General features: G+C 43.5%; 1 protein-coding gene across 1 annotated transcript in view; it reads right to left on the reverse strand.

Moving 5' to 3' along the window:
- Positions 1 to 355: 355 nt before the first annotated feature.
- TTC34 (tetratricopeptide repeat domain 34) overlaps positions 356 to 22000 on the reverse strand; it is a 154995-nt gene continuing 133350 nt past the window's right edge. Inside the window, exon 7 of the mRNA XM_044278347.1 lies at positions 356 to 2669. Within this exon, the coding sequence (XP_044134282.1) occupies positions 2148 to 2669 (522 nt within the window). The 3' untranslated portion in view covers positions 356 to 2147. The remainder of the gene's footprint in view (positions 2670 to 22000) is intronic.

Below are 22000 nucleotides of genomic sequence, written 5' to 3' on the forward strand. Positions count from 1 at the left end.
GACAAGATCACTATCAAAACAAGTAGCAGCAAAAAGAGAGAGGTAGGACACGATGTTAGAAGCACTCTTCATACACAGGGCATAGTAAAAAGGTTTACCAAAATTCACAGATTCCTAGGTATTTGGCTTTCATGTTTGCATTGTAATACCAATTAGTAACACACAGACTGATAACGAGATTGTGAGCTCCACTGGGGACAGCAAGTGATGATAATGTCTGTAATCTGTCAGCGCTATACCAATGAGTAAAATAAACTCTGAACTCTGCATTGCATACAACAAAGCTAAGGAAATATAAAATACACTTAGCTAAAACTTTACATAAAGCAATAAATGAAAGGTGGGAAATGTTAAATATTTTTAATTTAAAAGACATGTCCATCGTTCATAGTTTACATATATAGACTTGATATACATAAAAAAGCGAAGATCTTTGCAAATACATTACATTATATACCATGTACTGACCCTGAGTTACATCCAATGTTATTCTTCAGAGCTCTATTTACAATTATGTAGTCTTCAGAGCTGAAATCTTCCATCATTCCACCTTTAGTGTCTCCTCAGTTTGCTCTTGTGAAATGCAATTTTTACAACAATCATTGCACAGTGATCTGAAAATCTAACCATACTTCTGCATTAAAGGGAAACCTCTGTCATAAAGGAGTATTTTATAAATTCTATATTCATAGAAAAAAGGGTTTTTTTAGAATATTTGGCATTTTTATTTTGTCAGTACTGTGCCATTGAAAATTCATGCAAATGTTGTAATCTGTAGCAATAGTAAAGTCATTTAAGTTTATGACTGCTGCACATGGAATGGTTATTATGTAAGGTAATCTCATTAGAATAATAGGTGGAGGACTGGAATGAATTGCAGAATTACAGCTCTATTTTTTTCTTTTGATAGACCTTGAGAAGTGTAAAGTGAGAAGCTCTACACCTCTAGAATGGCGAAGGGGAGGTGTGGTGCACCACCCATCACTCTTCTCTGGTCTCACTAATGGTCTGACAAAGAGTGTTAAGTAGGAATCTCTGCCATGCTAACATTCCAGACAGTGGCTTCAAAACATTATATCCAGAAAACCATCCACCAACTTTATTGTAAACAAAAATACATTGAATATTCACATGTAGGTTTTTAATGTTTTAAAAAATTGATGGAAATGTCCCTTTAAAGCAGCTCAGCTAAACTTGTGTAAAACGTTTCTATAAGGGCTCATGCACGCGACCGTGTGCCGGCCGGGCCCGTATTGCAGCCCTCAAACAGCGGGTCCACAAAATACGGGCCCTGGACGTTCTGGCACCCATTCACTTGACTTCACTATGGAGTGCTTGCGTGGGTTTTCTGTCCGTGCCTTCGCACTGCAAAAAAGTAGTGCATGCCGTCGGATGCGAATGCACATGCGGCAGCCCCATGGTCGGTGCCCGTGCATTGCGGACCGCAATTTGTGGTCCGTGGCACACAGTTGAGTACATGTGGCCTACCTCAGAATAAGACCAAGCAAATGTAGTCTTGGAATCCACCCTGGCAATAACCTAGTATCACTAAATGTATGGGGCAAAATTTATATAAATCACGACTATATCATAAATGGTTGCACCAAGTGTTCCAAATTGGAAGTGGGGGTCATGAGCAGGGGGTGTCCATATACCTGATAGACAAAGAAATGTATTTATATAGGTCTGAATTCATGTATACATAGCTATATGTAGTATGTGGAGGTACTGTATATCCCTACCCTGGAAGAAACTTTCTCATTTGTTCATTATCACTCCCCTGGTCAGAATTGTACTGTACTACATACTAGCTGCTAAGATATGTGGGGGAAGGGAAGCGACAAGTAGAGGTGTAACTTGAAGCTCCTGAGCTCAGATAACATTTATAATACTGGTGTCATCTTATGTGGCAGATGGGCATTTGGGCCCCCTCAGTGACCAGGGCCTGGGTGCGACTCTCACTCCTAAACCCCTTTAGCCACAGCCTGGGTAACAACTCCTCTGAACATATTATTGGCTGAGGAAAGTTCAAACTAAACTGAATATCTGCTATACCAGGGCTTACTACTGCCCCCTATGGACAACATTATTTCCTGAAAGGCTAGGAGAATTTCTCTATAGATCTGGGGTTCTATATTCTCTATGCACTAATGGACAATACATCCTGATGCTTCTCTTTTAATTTTGGCTTTGAGTTTCCTCATCTCCTGGTTGGTTTCATCGATAAGCAATCCACATTCAGTCACTCTCCACGACTCCTCCAGGAGCTTTTGCTCATAATACTTATGCGATACCTGACTGAATTTCTGCACCAGCCGCTGCTTTCCTGGTGTATTGCTAATGGCTGCCAATGCCAACGAGCTGTCCAGACTCAGAGCCTTCATGTACTGCCTGCAGGCAGCTTCATTCTCCTCCTGTAACAGCAAGATGTATCCCTTACAACAGAAGTCCTCCACTTGTGTCTTGAGGTCATTAGTATTGTGCCTTTGGATGGCCTTGTCCATGTCTGTGACCGCATTGTGGTAGTCTCCCATATGAAGAAGGCAGGTGGCGCGCTGGCGCAGGTATTTAGGGTTATTGTTACTGGCTATAATGGCTAGGGTAAAATAATTCAGAGCCTTTTCATGATCATTGTCTTGAGTTAAGGAGAGGCCTTCTTGTCCTGCCACCTGCAAAGCAAAAAAAAAAGTGTAATTTTCTTATATAGAAATGGCTTTTGCATTCTGGATAAAGTTTATGCTGGCTTTTTAGCTTTATCTATTATGGGAGAGCTAGGTGGCGGCCATAATGGTCAATAATCAAGTAGTTGTCACCCAGCTCTCCTGGCATCATTAGGCAAAGATAATCCTGCACTGATGCTCCTGCATTGCAGCACAACTAGACAGATATGCCATTTTGTTATTAGTGGATATACTTTACTTATTGGGACTAGCAATTATACTGCTATCTTCACTGCCTTGAAAAAGTATTCATACCACTTTTCCACATATTTTAACGTTACGCCCACAAACTTAAATGTATTTTATTGTGATTTTATGTGACCAACACAAAGTAGCAAGTATGTATGTATGTATGTATGAAGTGAAAAGAAAATGATACATGGTTTTCAAAATAATATTAACAAATAAAAACCTAAAAGTGTGGTGTGAATTTGTATTCAGCACCCTGTACCCTAAATAAAATCCAGTGTGACTAATTGCCTTCAGAAGTTAATTAATTGGAAAATAGAGTCCACCTGTGTGCAATTTATTCTCAGTATAACTACAGCTGTTCTGTGAGGGCGTCAGAGATTTGTTAGTGAACATTAGTGATCAAACAGCATCAGGAAAACCAAGGAACACACTAGATAGGTTAGAGATAAAGTCGAGGAGAAGTGTAAAGCAGGGTTAGGTTATAGAAACCAAGCTCTGAACATCTCACGGAGCACTGTTCAGTCCATCATCCAAAAATGGAAGGAGTATGGCACAACAGCAAACCTACCAAGACATGGCCATCCACCGAAACTGACTTTGAGAGAATCACTAAAGAGACCCATGGTAAGTGGCAAAAGAAAGAAAACAATATGAAGTCCCATTTGCAGTTTGCCACAAGTCATGTACGGGACATAGCAAACATGTGGAAGAAGCTGCTTTTGTCAGATGAGACCAAAGTTTATATTTTTGGCCTAAATGCAAAACACTATGTGTGGAGTAAAACTAACACTGCGCATCAACCTGAACACTCCATCCCCACCGTGAAATATGCTGGTGGCAGCATCATTCTGTGGGGATGCTTTTGTTCAGCACGAACAGGAAAGCTAGTCAGAGTTGATGGGAAGATGGATGGAGCTAAATACAGAGCAATTCTGGAAGAAAACCTGGTAGAGGCTGCAAAAGACTTAAAACTGGGCAGAGGTTCGCCTTTCAGCAGGACAACAACCCTAAACATTCTGCCAGAGCTACAATGGAATGGTTTAGAGCAAAGGATATTCATGTGTTAGAATTGAGAATCTGAAGCAAAACCTGAAAATTGCCATTCACAGACGCTCTCCATCCAATCTGACAGAGCTTGAGCTAATCTGCAAAGAAGGATGGGCAAAAACGTAAAAGTCACAGGTGCACATCCATAAAGCTAACATGCAAAAATCAAACAAAATATGGCAGCACGCTGTTATACATGCAAACAATAGAACTAGGGATTAGAGATTATTCTGGATAACAGTGGTGCTATACCTATTATACAAGAAAAATTGAAGCTCTTTGTGCACATTTTTGATCAAACGAGAGTCGGGCCCATCTACCTATAGTACAGACCAAAATTTTGGACACACCTTCTCATTCAAAGAGTTTTCTTTATTTTCATGACTATGAAAATTGTAGATTCACACTGAAGGCATCAAAACTATGAATTAACACATGTGGAATTATATACATAACAAAAAAGTGTGAAACAACTGAAAATATGTCATATTCTAGGTTCTTCAAAGTAGCCACTTTTTGCTTTGATTACTGCTTTGCACACTCTTGGCATTCTCTTGATGAGCTACAAGAGGTAGTCACCTGAAATGGTCTTCCAACAGTCTTGAAGGAGTTCCCAGAGATGCTTAGCACTTGTTGGCCCTTTTGCCTTCACTCTGCGGTCCAGCTCACCCCAAACCATCTCGATTGGGTTCAGGTCCGGTGACTGTGGAGGCCAGGTCATCTTGCGCAGCACCCCATCACTCTCCTTCATGGTCAAATAGCCCTTACACAGCCTGGATGTGTGTTTGGGGTCATTGTCCTGTTGAAAAATAAATGATGGTCCAACTAAACGCAAACCGGATGGAATAGCATGCCGCTGCAAGATGCTGTGGTAGCCATGCTGGTTCAGTATGCCTTCAATTTTGAATAAATCCCCAACAGTGTCACCAGTAAAGCACCCCCACACCATCACACCTCCTCCTCCATGCTTCACGGTGGGAACCAGGCACAAAGACGCGGTGGTTGGAACCAAAGATCTCAAATTTGGACTCATCAGACCAAAGCACAGATTTCCACTGGTCTAATGTCCATTCCTTGTGTTCTTTAGCCCAAACAAGTCTCTTTGCTTGTTGCCTGTCCTTAGCAGTGGTTTCCTAGCAGATATTCTACCATAAAGGTCTGATTCACACAATCTCCTCTTAACAGTTGTTCTAGAGATGTGTCTGCTGCTAGAACTCTGTGTGGCATTGACCTGGTCTCTAATCTGAGCTGCTGTTAACCTGCGATTTCTGAGGCTGGTGACTCGGATGAACTTATCCTCCGCAGCAGAGGTGACTCTTGGTCTTCCTTTCCTGGGGCGGTCCGCATGTGAGCCAGTTTCTTTGTAGCGCTTGATGGTTTTTGTGACTGCACTTGGGGACACTTTCAAAGTTTTCCCAATTTTTCGGATTGACTGACCTTCATTTCTTAAAGTAATGATGGCCACTCGTTTTTCTTTACTTAGCTACTTTTTTCTGGCCATAATACAAATTCTAACAGTCTATTCAGTAGGACTATTAGCTGTGTATCCACCTGACTTCTCCACAACGCAACTGATGGTCCCAACCCCATTTATAAGGCAAGAAATTCCACTTATTAAACCTGACAGGGCACACCTGTGAAGTGAAAACCATTTCAGGTGACTACCTCTTGAAGCTCATCAAGAGAATGCCAAGAGTGTGCAAAGGAGTAATCAAAGCAAAAGGTGGCTACTTTGAAGAACCTAGAATATGACATATTTTCAGTTGTTTCACACTTTTTTGTTATGTATATAATTCCACATGTGTTAATTCATAGTTGTGATGTCTTCAGTGTGAATCTACAATTTTCATAGTCATGAAAATAAAGAAAACTCTTTGAATGAGAAGGTGTGTCCAAACTTTTGGTCTGTACTGTACGTCAAGTTGATTTCTGCAGATGGGTATCTAACACTAACAGAACCGCCTCTCCTGAGCCTAACTTTATTCCACAATGTTCACGGTGGTGTAGGAAGCAGCTATATTTATACTCGCTTTAGAAGCCATGGATAGATGGGCAGGGAGTGCTTGGGCAGCTACCCTCCAAACACACTGCAAGAAAATTTAGACTAGCACATGTGAAGTCACAGGTGCACGTCCATAAAGCTAACATACAAACAGATGTGCAAAGCTGGTACAGATATAACCCCAAAAGACTTGCAGCTGTAATTGCAGCGAAAGGTGTTCCTATAAAGTACGGGGGGGGGGGGGGAGGGGGAGGGCTGAATACAAATTTACGCCACACTTTCCAGATTTTTATTTATTAAAACTTTTGAAAACCATCTATCATTTTTTTTCACTTCACACATATTTGCTACTTTGTGTTCTTCTATCACATACAATTGTAATCAAATACATTTAAGTTTATGGGTGTAACGTGAAAAAAATGTGGAAAATTTCATTACGAATATTTCCTTTTAACACATATGCCATGTACTCCTCTTGAAGCCTTGTTATTTCTTGTGTATTTCCAGCCTGATAAAGGGCATTCTCAGAGTCCTGCCCGGAATGTTGCTATTACTCCCAATATTACTTTAATAAAAGAAAACTAATTATATCTGATCTATCCAATTATTGTGAACAAAATAGTGATCACACTAATCCTACTGCAGGAAGAATTACCTGAGACGGGCACCACATAGGAGAAAGAGACTTGCACAAATAGTGAATAGAAACACACTAGTGACAGTAGAAAAAGATCAAACATTGATCCGTTTTGTTTGGAGGTTTCTATACAGCACCTCCGATGGATAACATGTGGTAGTGCAGTTGTATTTATTTTCACCTTATGTTTATATCGTAAAGATTTTGCCCTGGGAATTCATTATAAATTCTACCATCACTCATCTGCTTTATTTTCCCAAACCTCAAGATCTGCAATTTATTAAGTTACTAAAAGAAATCGAGAAAGGAAAAAAGGCAGATGCTGGATACATGTCGAACATCAATTTCGCTGCTAAAAGCCTTTCAAGCAGTAAGTGCTTGTCACACAGTTTATGATTGCACAGGTGCATGTACAGAAGCCTTTTCCCATCTAGATAGGATTATTTTAGTTTATTTACGCTTGTCAGGTAACATTAAGAGTCCATTGTGAATTTTTGCAAACATTCATTTGTTTAATAAAAAATTCCCATTAAAACACATTATAAAGAAATGTGATGATTAAGATGACAGGTAGATGTTTGGTTTAAGGAGAAATAAGGTACAATCTACAATAAAAGGAAAAAATAAAACAAAATAAAAAGGTTTATTCAAAGTTTACTAAAAGTCACTGATTAATAAGAAAAAAAAAACAGTGTCTATAGAATTCTATGAGTTCATACTGAAACTCCAATTGTATTTGTACTAAATCGAAGTGTTATGGAAACATTGCGATACTGCCATGTGCATGGATCCTTAGTCAACCAGTTTTCATAAGCCTTCAAGGCAATGTAAAGCCAGTGGAAGCAAGTCAGTCTGTGAGAGTGCCCTCCCCCATTTACTAGTTCAGGTCTTACCCCATAAGTCATGTTCTGATTTCTCTGGACTTGCTTATGCGATGGATTTCTAAGAAACACATTTTCTAATGTGGACATGCTAGCCAGCTGCCAGACATTAAGTGGGGTCAAGTAAAGAAGCAGAAGAGATGAGTGTTCAGGATTATGTCTTGCATTTAATGACAGCTCCAGCACTTTCAGGCCAAAATGAGCAGAAATAATGAGGCTCTCTTCAGTACTATACAATTATGTTTAATGGCAAGTATCCTTAACCCTTTCTACCCCGGGCTAGTTTTCACCTTCCTGCCCAGGCCATTTTTTGCAAATCCAACATGTGTCACTTTATGTGGTAATAACTTTGGAACACTTTTACTTATCCAAGCCATTCTGAGAATGTTTTCTCGTGACACATTGTACTTCATGGCAGTGCTATATTTGAGTCAATATATTTTTCCTATAATTAAAAAAAATCCCAAATTTACCCAGAATTTTGAAAAATTCTAAATTTTCTAAGTTTGAATGTCTCTACTTTTAAGACAGATAGTAATGCAGCATAAAAATTGTTATCAGTCATCATTCCCCATATGTCTGCTTTATGTTGGCATCATTTTGTAAATGTCATTTTAATTTTTTAGGACGTTAGAAGGCTTAGAAGCTTAGAAGCCATTTTTATTTATTTATTTATTTTTACAAAATTTCCAAAACCATTTTTTTAAGCACCAATTCAGTTATAAAGTGATTTTGAGGGGCCTACATAATGGTAACCACCTATTAATGACCCCATTTTAGAAACTAAACCCCTCAAATTATTCAAAACTGTTGTTACAAGTGTAGTTAACCCTTTAGGTGTTCCACAAGAATTAAAGCCATATGGCGAATTTCAAAAATTCATTTTTTATGCAGATTTTTCATGTTAATCAATTTTTCCTTGGAACACAGCAAGGGTTAACAGCAAACTAAACCTTAATATGCATTACTCTGATTCTGCAGTTTACAGAAATACCCTATATGTGGTGATAAACTACTCTATGGGCACGTGGCCTTGGTCATAAGGAAAGAAGCGCCATATTGATTTTGGAGGCAGATTTTGCTAAAATGTTTTTTGGGCACCATTTTGTATTTGAAGAGACCCTGACGTACAGTGGAAACCCTCAAAAAGTTACCCCATTTTGGAAACTACACCCTTCAAAGAATAAATTAGGGGGAGTACTGAGCACTTTGACCCCCTAAGCTTTTTACAAAATTTGAAAAAACACTTGACTGTGAAAATGAAAAGTTTCATTTCTTACAATAAAATGTAACTTTAGCCCCACATTTTTCATTTTCACAAGGGGTAACAGGAGAATAAGCACCCAAAATTTCTTACCCATCTTCTCCTGAATACGGCAACAACCTGGCTGTTAATTCTCTGGGTGACCTACAGTGATTTTTTTGTGGGAGCAATGCACCATTTGACACAAAAATATAATAGTTAATCCGTCTGTTAGTTCGATGGATGAAATATACCCATTTTTGGTGTGAGATACTGCATATGTGACAGGGAAATTATTATAGTTAATCTGACTGTTAGTTAGGCCGGTGACATATACCCATTTTTGGTGTGAGTTACACTGCACTGCATATGTGACAGGTTAATGAATATAGTTAATCCGTCTGTTAGTTCGGTGGGTCACATATACCCATTTTTGGTGTGAGGTACACCTGCACTGCATACGTGACATCGAAATTAATATAGTCAATCTGTTAGTTTGGTGGGTGACCTCAAAGATTGAGGAGAGAATCAAATAAGGGGCGTGGCTCTGGTCATGGTGGTGCTGGTACTGGTGGAGCTCCTGTTGCAGGGAGAGGATGTGGTCGATCTGTGCCAGCTACACGCCAAAATGAAACACCTTCCTCAGGTGCACGTAGGTGACAGGGCATTCAGCATAATTTTGTAGGCTTGAATACCGATGTACGAATAGTGAGGCCAGAAAAAGTAGAGGCTGTAGTAGATTGGTTGGCTGACAGTGCCTCCAGTTCCTTTACATTGTCTCCCACCCGGTCCCCTGCTGAAAGCGCAGAGTTGGCACCTGAAGCCCATGGGCATCTGTCTCTCAAGTCATGCAGCAGTCTCTTATGCTTTTTGATGACTCTGCTGGCGGGGTTTCCGTGGGCCATCCACATAGCCTTGCCCCAGAAGTGGAAGAGATGTGCACTAATGCCCAACAACTTATGTTTCAGCATGTGGACATGGGGGGACCACCGAAGCACGGCTCTGATAAAGACGAAACACAGGGGCCAACTGCTGTGGCTTTCTGCCGTGTGCAGACCGGCAAGGAGGGCAGGCGTGAAGAGTGGGTGGAAGATGATGTGGAGGATGATGAGGTCCTAGACCCCAAATGGAGTGGGTGGAAGATGATGTGGAGGATGATAAGGTCCTAGACCCCAAATGGAATCAAGGTCATGCGAGTGACGTGTGCAGTTCGGAGGAAGAGGTGGTGGTCACACAGCGCCAGCTGCACAGCAAAAGTGAACAGGGTGCAAAAGCAGAGTGGCTGCCCCCTAGCCAGTATGCCTGCTACTGCCCACTACACCCAGGAACTAAGCACACCAAATCCAGCTCCAAGGAGTTCCCTGGCGTGGCAGTTCTTCAGACAATGTGCTGACGACAAGACGCAAGTGGTTTGCACTCTGTGCAATCAGAGCTTGAAGCAAGGCATAAATGTTCTAAACCTGAGCACCACCTGCATGACCAGGCATCTAAATGCAAAGCACGAGCTGCAGTGGCGTACACACCTGAAAAACCACATAAGATCTCAGAGTCCTCTTGCTTCTTCTTCTGCTGCGGTCTCAGCCTCTCCCCCCCCCCCCCCTGGAGTGCAGTGGCACCTGCCACCCCGTAAACAGAGGATGTGGCAGCAATACCACCATCACCACCACCGTCACCCAGCATGTCCACGCTGTCCCATGGAAGCGTTCAGCTGTCCATCCCCCAAACACTGGAGAGAAAGAGGAAGTACCCCCTACCCACCCACGATCCTTGGCCCTGAATGCCAGCATTTCAAAATTCCTGGCCTTTGAAATGCTGTAATTCCGTCTCGTGGAGACAGAGACTTTTAAAAACCTTATGGCGGTGGCTGTCCGACAGTATGTGGTTCCCAACCGCCACTACTTTTCCAGGCGAGCCATCCCTGCCCTGCACAACCAAGTTGCAAACAAAATCAGGTGTGCACTTCGCAGCGCCATCTGTGGCAAGGTCCACATAACTACCAATATGTGGACCAGTAAGCATGGGTAGGGACATTATATCTCTGACTGCACACTGGGTAATGCTGTGGCGGCTGGAACTGAGGCGGATAGCAGTTTGGCGCATGTCCTACCGCCACCGAAGATTGCAGGACATTTCTCGTTACTTCCTGTTACCTCCTCCTCCTACTCTGCTTCCTCCTCTACTGCCTCCTCATCAGGTCAGCGTAACACCTTCACCACCAACTTCAGCACAGCAAGGGGGAAACGACAGCAGGCTGTTTTGATACTCATCTATTTGGGGGAAAAACCCCACACCGAGCAGGAGCTGTAGACAGACTTGGAACAACAAACCGATGAGTGGTTGGTGCCGCTTAGCCTCAAACCTGGCCTGGTGGTGTGCGATAAAGGGCGAAATCTTGTAGCAGCTCTGGGGCTAGCAGGTTTGATGCACATCCCTTGCGTGGCGCATGTGCTCAATTTGGTGGTGCAGAGGTTCCTGAAAAATTACCCCGATATATCAGAGCTGCTGCAGAAAGTGTGGGCCGTCTGTGCGAGCTTTCGGCATTCTCACCCTGCTGCTGCTCGCCTGTCTGCACTGCAGCGTAACTTCGGCCTTCCCGCTCACCGCCTCATATGCAACGTATCCACAACGTGGAACTTCACCTTGCACACGCTGGTGAGACTGTGCGAGCAGAGCAGGCGATAGTGTAGTTTCAGCTGCAGCACGCACGGGTGAGTCGCTCTGCGGCACACCACCACTTCACCACCAACGAGTGGGCCTCCATGCGGGCAGTGGCGTCGCCAGGGGGGGGCCAGAGGGGGCCACGGCCCCCCCTACATCAAGCTGTGCCCCCCCATGTGCCCCCCCAACTAAAATGTCTCCCATTCATTGTTGGTGTATGCTGCGCTGCGCTGCGCTGCTGTGCACTGTGTAGGCACTAGGCAGCCGCAGCCTTACCGGACATCATCTTCACATCTGTTCTGATGATCTGAGTCACCGACTCAGTGCAGTTGCGGTCTCACTCTCGGGTCTCCACCCACCGCCGCCGCGCGGCGTCCCCGGCTCCGCCCCCAGCTCCGCCCCGGCCACGCCCCCAGCCCCGCCCCCGGCTCCAGGACCTGACCAGATTCATTCATCTACTGGCAGCAGCTGCTTAAAGTCATTTTTATTTTTTTTTTCAACTTAAATTCCTTATAATGCGATATATTAATATATAGGGCTCTTACTCATTTTGGTTGGGTCGTTTCTTCAAAAAACAGACTTTTATAATATGTAAATGAGCTCTCTACCAGGCAAGTAAGGCAGTTACTTGCTGGTAGCAGCCGCATCCTCCTTTCATAAAGACGCCCCCTTCGCATGTTGGTTGACAGGGCCAGCGAACGCGCTCGTCTTCTGGCTGGCCCTGTCTGCGTTCAAAATCTGGTGCCTGCGCCGTACTGGTCTTCAGTCGGCGCAGGTGCACTGAGGGGACGACGCTCGCTCGGCCGCTCCATCCTCAATGCGCCTGCGCCGATGACGTTACATCTACACCCGGCGCAGGCGCACTGAGGAAGGAGCGGCCGAGCGAGCGTCCTCCTCTCAGTGCGCCTGCGCCGACTGAAGACTGGTACAGCGTAGGCGCCAGATTTTAAACGCAGACAGGGCCAGCCAGAAGACTAGCACGTTCGCTGGCCCTGTCAATCAACATGAAGAGGGGGCGTCTTTATGAAAGGAGGATGCGGCCGCCCTACCTGCTGGTAGAGAGCTCATTTACATATTATAAAAGTCAGTTTTTTGAAGAAACTACCCAACCAAAATGAGTAAGAGCACTATAATATATCGCATTATAAGGAATTTAAGTTGGCAAAAAAAAAAATATGACTTTAGTGGGGTGACAGAAGCCCTTTAAGCCAGCCAGGCCCAGACTAGAGAACAGACAGTGTGTGGCGTGGCGTGGCGTGGCCCTACCCTACCGATACCGATACCGAACAGACTGGACTGAGCCTGACCTAGTGGAGACGGTGTGTAGCAGGTTAACTTAATAATAATAAGGTACAACTTACAAGTAGTGACTGAGTGGACTGACCTAGGCCTCTTTCACACTTGCGTTTGTCCGGATCCGGCGTGTACTCTACTTGCCGGAATTACACGCCGGATTCGGAAAAACGCAAGTGAACTGAAAGCATTTGAAGATGGATCCGTCTTCAAAATGCGTTCAGTGTTACTATGGCAGCCAGGATGCTATTAAAGTCCTGGTTGCCATAGTAGTAGTGGGGAGCGGTATACTTACAGTCCGTGCGGCTCCCGGGGCGCTCCAGAGTGACGTCAGAGCGCCCCATGCGCATGGATGACGTGCCATGCGATCACGTGATCCATGTGCGTGGGGCGCCCTGACGTCACTCTGGAGCGCCCTGGGAGCCGCACGGACGGTAAGTATACCGCTCCCCCGCTCTCCACTACACTTTACCATGGCTGCCAGGACTTTAGCGTCCCGGCAGCCATTGTAACCATTCAGAAAAAGCTAAACGTCGGATCCGGCAATGCGCCGAAACGACGTTTAGCTTAAGGCCGGATCCGGATCAATGCCTTTCAATGGGCATTAATTCCGGATCCGGCCTTGCGGCAAGTCTGCAGGATTTTTGGCCGGAGAAAAAAGCGCAGCATGCTGTGGTATTTTCTCCGGCCAAAAAACGTTCTGGTCCGGAACTGAAGACATCCTGATGCATCCTGAACGGATTTCTCTCCATTCAGAAAGCATTAGGATAAAACTGATCAGGAGTCTTCCGGCATAGAGCCCCGACGACGGAACTCTATGCCGGATCCGGACAACGCAAGTGTGAAAGAGCCCTAAGTCTCTTTCTATTCTAACTAGAGAGATTAGATCTGACTGAGTCTGAGAGGAGAGCTGGCTGGCGGCTGCCCCAGAATCTTCCTGATTTAAAAGTTAAAGGGGTTCTGCACTTTAATTTAACTGATGATCTATACTCTGGATAGATCATCAGCTTCTGATCGGCGGGGGTCAGACACCCAGGACCCCCGCCGATCAGCTGCTTGAGAAGGCACCGGCGCTCCAGTAGCGCCGCGGCCTTCTCACTGTTTACCGCCAGCCCACTGACGTCACGACTAGTATCAACTAGCGTGGACGCAGCTAAGCTCCATTCAAGGGACAGAGCTTAGCCGCGCTCAGGCTAGTTGATACTAGTTGTGATGTCAGTCAGTGAGAAGGCCGCGGTGCTGCTCGAGCGCGGCTGCCTTCTCAAACAGCTGATCGGCGGGGGTACCGGGTGTCTGACCCCTGCCGATCAGAAGCTGAAGATCTATCCAGAGTATAGATCATCTCAGTTAAATGAACGTGCAGAACCCCTTTAAAGTTACTGTCAGTGCAGCCTGGATGATTACAGTGTTCACTTCACCGTTTAGAGAAATCATGTTCAAATGTGAGCGGTGGGAGGGTGATCTGTGGTCTGTGGATGTCATTACACTGGTATACGGGGGGGGGGGGGATCTGTGGATGATACTCTTATAGTGTTATAGGGAGGGGGATCGGGGGTCTGTGGATGTCATGAGTCATTACACTGTTATAGGGGGGGGGGGGGTCTGTGGATGATACTCTTAGGCTACTTTCACACTAGCGTTCGTCGGTCCGCTTCGTGAGCTCCGTTTGAAGGGGCTCACGAGCGGACCCAAACGCAGCCGTCCAGCCCTGATGCAGTCTGAATGGACGCGGATCCGCTCAGACTGCATCAGTCTGGCGGCGTTCAGCCTCCGCTCCGCTTGCCTCCGCACGGACAGGCGGACAGCTGAACGCTGCTTGCAGCGTTCAGGCTGTCCGCCTGGCCGTGCGGAGGCGAGCGGATCCGTTCAGACTTACAATGTAAGTCAATGGGAACGGATCCGCTTGAAGATGTCACCATATGGCTCAATCTTCAAGCGGATCCGTCCCCCATTGACTTTACATTGAAAGTCTGGACGGATCCGCTCAGGCTGCTTTCACACTTAGAATTTTTTCTAAGTTATTAATGCAGACGGATCCGTACTGAACGGAGCCTCCGTCTGCATTAATATGATCGGATCCGTTCAGAACGGATCCGATCAAGCGCAAGTGTGAAAGTAGCCTTATAGTGTTATAGGGAGGGGGATCGGGGGTCTTTGGATGTCATGAGTCATTACACTGTTATGGGGGGGAGGGATCTGTGGATGATACCCTTATAGTGTTATAGGGAGGGGGATCGGGGGTCTTTGGATGTCATGACACTGTTACGGGGGGGGGGGGGAATCTGTAGATGACACTGTTATAGGGGGGGGGGGAGATCTGTAAATGACAGTTATGGGGGGGGGGGGGATCTGTGCCACTCTGTGGATGACACTGTTAGACTCCCTTCAGACGTCCATAGCAGCGGCAATGTGCGGGTCCGCATTTTTTTTCGGGAACGGAATTGTGGACCCGGAAGTGCGGGACCGCCTTTCCGTATCCGGCAGCACGTCGTGCTGCCCTATAGAAATTAATGGGTCCGCAATTCCGTTACGCAAATTTCGGATGTGTGAATGGGGCCTTATAGGAAGAGGGATCCCGATATGACACTGATATGGGGTGGATCTGTGGATGACACATAGCATGAGATGCTATAAACGGTATGTGTCATCCACAGATCCCCCTCCATAAGTGTCATCCACAGATCCCCAGGCAGCTAGGAGATGTTGAAATCTGAGTGATTGGGGTTTTTCTTCCCTATTGCGGTTTTAGGTATTGGGTAAAGTATCGCAGCATTTCTAAGCATACTTGTGTAAATGTATCGTTGTTATAGCTGCCCCCCTACTTTTGTCCTGGCCCCCAGTGTGCCCCCCCAAAATTTGAAAGCTAGAGACGCCACTGCATGCGGGACATGTGTGCCATGTTGCGCTGTTTCGAGTATTGCATCAACATGGCCAGTGCCGATGACGCACTCCTCAGCGTTACTATCCCACTTCTATGTCTCCTTGAAAAAACACTTCGGGCAATGATGGAAGAGGATGTGGCACAGGAGGAATAGGAGGAGGAAGAGGGATCATTTCCACGGTTATCAGGCCAGGTACACAACTGTCCAGCCAAGGCACAGTTCTGTAGGATGAGGAGGATGATGATGAGGAGGAACCGTGTTCACAGCAGGGTGGCACCCAAAGCAGCTTATGGGCATCAATGCAGGGATACAGAGGACACAGACAATACACCTCCCACAGAGGAAAGCTGGTCGTTGCCTCTGGGCAGCCTGCAAAATGACCACCAAGTTGCCCATATTCTAACCGGTGCTGATTACTGGGTGGCCACCCTGCTGGATCCCTGCTACAAGGACAACGTACTGTCCTTAATTCCGTCACTGGAGCTTGATGGGAAGATGCGCGAGTACAAGCGCACGTTGGTAGACGCACTGCTGAGGACATTCAGGGGCTCAGTGGAAGCACAAGGCAGAGAAGGAGGAGGAAGAAGTCGCCAGCACAGCTGGGGTATTGCAATTACCTCAGAAGGAAGGGTTAGCATGGCCGAAATGTGTAAAAGCTTTGTCAGCACACCACAACAACCAGCACAACCAGCTGATACGGAACTTCTTAGCAGGAGGCAGCATTTCAGCAACATGGTGGAACAGTACGTGTGCGCATGCCTACACGTACGGACTGATGGGTCTGCCCCATTCAACTTCTGGGTCTCCAAATTTGGCACATGGCCTGAGCTTGCCCTTTATGCCTTGGAGGTGCTGGCCTGCCCTGCAGCAAGTGTATTGTCCGAACGTGTGTTTAGCACAGCAGGGGGGGGGGGAGGTAATCACTAGTGATGAGCGGGAGGTGCCATATTCGATTTCGCGATATTTCGCGAATATTCGAATGAATATTCGTGTTATATTCGTCGAAATCGAATATTCGTAATTATTCCAATTATCGCGAATAATATCCGATTTTATTTTTTTCGCGTATTGCGATTATTTATCTTGATAGTATAAGGCAACATTCCTATGCTAATTGACTATGGCTAGGCTAATATGTGTATTTTACGAAATTTCGTGATTTGCTCTAACTTCGTCTCTTAGAATATTACGAATATTCTAAAAGACGAAGTTAGAGCAATATTACGAAATTTCGTAAAATACACATATAGATTGTAATTTAGCTAATATAGTGCTATAATCCCTTTTTTTTCCTCTAATTTTTTTTTGCCTCTTCTGAACTTAAGTTTTGTAAAATATGTACACTATTAAAAAATATTACTATAGCAGTATATTAGCTTAAATACAATCTATGTGTATTTTACGAAATTTCGTAATATTGCTCTAACTTCGTCTTTTAGAATATTCGTAATATTCTAAGAGACGAAGTTAGAGCAATATTAAGAACATTTGCAAAAGCCGAAATTGCGATGCGAGTAATATAATACGAAATAATCGCATGAAGATTTCAACTTAGCACTGCTATATTCCATATTCTAGCCTAGTGTGGAATAGAGCAGTGCTAACTTAGCACAGCTATATTCCATATTAGGCTAGAATATGGAATATAGCAGTGCTAAGTTGAAATCTTCATGCGATTATTTCGTATTATATTACTCGCATCGCAATTTCGACTTTTGCAAATGTTCTTAATATTGCTCTAACTTCGTCTCTTAGAATATTACGAATATTCTAAAAGACGAAGTTAGAGCAATATTACGAAATTTCTAAAAGACGAAGTTAGAGCAATATTACGAAATTTCGTAAAATACACATAGATTGTATTTAAGCTAATATACTGCTATAGTAATATTTTTTAATAGTGTACATATTTTACAAAACTTAAGTTCAGAAGAGGCAAAAAAAAATTAGAGGAAAAAAAAGGGATTATAGCACTATATTAGCTAAATTACAATCTATATGTGTATTTTACGAAATTTCGTAATATTGCTCTAACTTCGTCTTTTAGAATATTCGTAATATTCTAAGAGACGAAGTTAGAGCAATATTAAGAACATTTGCAAAAGTCGAAATTGCGATGCGAGTAATATAATACGAAATAATCGCATGAAGATTTCAACTTAGCACTGCTATATTCCATATTCTAGCCTAGTGTGGAATAGAGCAGTGCTAACTTAGCACAGCTATATTCCATATTAGGCTAGAATATGGAATATAGCAGTGCTAAGTTGAAATCTTCATGCGATTATTTCGTATTATATTACTCGCATCGCAATTTGCGAAATTTCGTAAAATACACATATAGATTAGATTGTAATTTAGCTAATATGGAATATAGCAGTAAGTTGAAAACGCCACTGACTGGAGCAGCCAGGAAGCCAGGAATCCAAAGGACAGGTAAGAACAACTTTAGAGAAGTGGGAAAGAAAAAAATATAATAATCAAAAAAAAAACGAATATTCGAATTCGCGAATATATAGAACGATATTCTAAATATTCGCGAAATCTCGAAATTGCGATATTCGAGAAAAAAATTCGCAATTCGAATATTCGCGCTCAACACTAGTAATCACAGACAAGTGCAGCCGCCTGTCCACAGTGAACGTGGACAAGCTCACGTTCATTAAAATGACCCAGGCATGGATCCCACACGACTTGTCTGTACCTTATGGTGAGTAGACAAGTATACCGGCCGCACCCAGAAATTGCTATACTCCAGCGTACTTTCTCTTTGCAGTCTCTTTTCTATTTCCTAATATTTTGGAGTCTTCCCAAATTTATAAAAAATAAAAATAAATAAAGGGAAAAAAATAAAAAAAAAACAACAAAAACAGTGTTGGTTACCTCCTCCTCCTCCACCGCCGCTTCCGCCTACACCGCCACATCCACCGCCTCCTCAACCTCCTACTCCACTTTGACCTCCGCCTCCTAGTTCAGGATTATTTTATTTATATTTTTTTCTATTCTATGTTATTTTAAGTCATTTCCCTATCCACATTTGTTTGCAGGGCAACTGTCCTGCTCTTACCCCCATTTTTCTTCCTTTTGCAGCCCTCTAGCCATTATTACGACTATTTCACAGCCATTTTAGTGCACCAAAGTTCAGGTCTCCATTGACTTCAATGGGCTTCGGGTTCGAGTTCGGGTTCCGAACCCAAACTTTGACCCGAAGCTCGAACGAACCCGACAAACCCGAACATCCTTGGGTCCGCTCATCCGTAATTACCAGATATGGCAATGTACCAAAATGGAAAGCTGTTCCTAATAACTCTTGGCTTGGGCCAATAGTAAGGTCAGCCCCAACAGGAGCAGCCCCAAATCTATTTCCTTAAAGGGTTATTCCTGTTTTACAATTTTCAACATCGATTGACAGGTAACAACACATTATCACTTACTAATAGTGATAGCTTATCTGTAATGCCCCATTTTCCTGCATTCCACTGCAGTTATGTGAGATTTTCCTTTGTGTTGGTTCCCTGTCCTGATGACAACACTTCTACATCTGAAGCATGGCAAGCCCTCTAAGGCTCTGCCCTGTAAACACAACATCACTGACTTTGTCTCTTTGGGCGGTGTTCTGCCTATTCTCCTTGACCCTGCCCTGTAGACAGGATATCAGTAATGATCAATGGTGAGTTTTTTTTCCAACAGGGCTTCATGTAGGTTTAGATCTGTGATGTTCAAGGTGGGAGGGGAAACAGAGACCTAATGCTACAGACACTCTCTTTGAGTCTTGCACTGGGATGGTGTGGGTCACAGATCACAATTACACTGGAGGAGTCAAAATGCATTCAGAACTTCATCACATGACTTGCAGAAAAGTTGAATGCTGGTGTTATTTTTTGTGTGGAAATGGAAAGCCTCTTACCATAATTTACAAAAAGTTTTCTTAAAGGGACAACCCTTTTTGAAAACTGTATATCTACAGGAAAAAAATTGTCATTGGAACTGTTGTGACATCACTGGTATACAGTTAATGATGTCACAGAAGATCAAAGGACTACACACTCAGCTTTATCACCTGCATTAGATCTCCGGGACAATATTATGTTACCTGTACTAGAGGGATGGTCTGAGAAACAGGAACCTCAGTTATGAGTCATGACTAGTCAAATGTTTTCCCTATTCTTTGTTAGTCTGAGGGCACCCCTATAATATTTTTAGTAGAGATAAGCAAATTAATTCAAAATTAAAGGTATTCATTACAGATTTTCCAAAAATGTTGTCTCCTAAAAAATCCAAATGATTTTAATGAAGGCTATCATTCTGTAGACCAGAAGACAAAGAAGAAGCCACCTGCCATCAAAAAAGAATCGTTTTGGGAGTTGGACCATTTATAAAGTTTAAAAAGCATGTGTGGTGTGTTTTTTACTACTGTCTACCATCGATTTACCCATAGTCATATATTTCACTGCAACTTTGACATTACTAATGCTATCTTGGCGTGAAATAGCTTGAAAGAGGTTGGATACAGTCCGAGGAGACCTCAGAGTGTTGCACATTCATTTTTAGAACAACTGGGGCACCTTCAAGGTAGACCGTATTTATTTGGACAGACTCAAATCGGATGGCCAATTTAACCAACTCAGACTTGAAACAAATTTTTGTATAGCTAATCCTTAGTGATAAGAGAGATTTGATACCAGGGGTCAGTGGTACAAATTGTGCCTTTAACTTAACAGAAATAGTACTGCTGCCAGCAGATGTATACTACACTTCTACAATGGAGCTACATAGTATATATACAAGAGTACCACATTGCAGCTAGGTCCACTGTTGTGCCAATGAAGAAGTGCAAGGTATATAGCAATGCTGGTACAGGATAATCATCATACACTGCCTATATTATTGTGCTCATCATCGTGAATGAAATATAAAATTTTCTCAGTCACAAGACTAAAACGGCAGCACTATCCAAAAATTGTTATCACCTATTAACAGCCTACAATGCATTCAGAAACTCCTCTTTTCACTTTTTTTTTTACATTTTGTTATTTGCGGCCTGGTGCTGAAATAAAATAAAAAAAAGTTTTCCCCCATCAATCTACACTCAATACCCCATAATTACAAAGTGAAAACAGAATATTACATGGACATAAGTACAGTATGTGGACCCTTTGCTATGACCCTTGAAAATTTAGCTAAGACATGAGGAATAAAGAACTGTCTGTAGAGCTCAGCAGCGCACAGACAGAATTGTGTGGAGGAACAGATCTGGAGAAGGGTACAAAAACATTTCTGCTGTACTGAAAGTTCCCAAGAGCACAGTAGTCTCCATAATTCTTAAATAGTAAAGGTTTGGAACAACCAGGACTCTTCCTAGAGCTGGCTGTCTCACCAAACTAAGGGGTGAAGGGCCTTGGTAAGAAACGTTGTCTGAAGTGTAGTCTGCTCAGTACTCGCAGGAGAGGCATAAATCTCTTTATCTCCTCTCAGGACATAAACAAATTACAAACATCATGCTGACCGGTTTCGGGCAGAGGAGCCCTTAATCATGGCATAATTCATAAAAGATAACATAAGTTTAAATGCAGAAAAGCAAGGCATGCATGGAGAACATCTGGAATGGAACAGTGGACTGTGGCTATAGAGAATATGCAAGAAAACACAGAAATACATGAAAAATGCTAATGGTTTTCAGTAACATAATGAGAAGAGACACCAATAAAAAATAATCATCCAGAATAATTACATAATTAATAAAAAATAAGCCAAATCCATTTGAAGGTTTAAGCCATTTGGATAATGTCTGCCCATAGTCAGTATCCAAAAGTCTTCACGCCTGAGGAGAACCCTCCTCCAATCCCCTCCTCATTTGGGTCGTTGCACTTTTTCAATTGCTTTCACCTAAAGTGTGCTTGTATCTCCTTGGTGCATATTGACAAAGTGCATTGCAGCATCGGAAAGGCCTTTGTGTTCAGAACTGGCTTTACTGTTCAAATGTTCATCAATTCTAGATTTCAAGCCATACCGGCCCGTGTGCGTTCCGTAATTTGCAGACCACACATGGCCGTCACTCCCATAGAAAATTCCTATTTTTGTCTGTGATTGCGGACAAGAATAGTACATGCTCTATATTTTTTGCGGGGCCGCGGAATGGATCATGGTGTGCTGTCCGCATCTTTTGCGTACCCATTGAAATTAATGGGTCCGCACCTTTTCTGCAAAAATGCAGAAGGGGTGCGGAACAAAACATATGGCTGTCTGAACGAGCCCTAAGTGCTATTACAATTTACAAATGAGGCCAACCTGTGCTTATAATTGTTGAAGGTAGATGAAACCTGTTTAGTGGGTACAACATATTTACACAACGGCATCTATTCAAGCCGCATTTGAAAAAAAACAACAGGAAAGCCAGTTAGTAGGTTTGGGGGTCTGAGAGGAATACATAGAGGGTGCCACGAGG

This window comes from Bufo gargarizans, chromosome 2 (genome assembly GCF_014858855.1).
Source record: "Bufo gargarizans isolate SCDJY-AF-19 chromosome 2, ASM1485885v1, whole genome shotgun sequence".
NCBI classification, from domain to species: domain Eukaryota; kingdom Metazoa; phylum Chordata; class Amphibia; order Anura; family Bufonidae; genus Bufo; species Bufo gargarizans.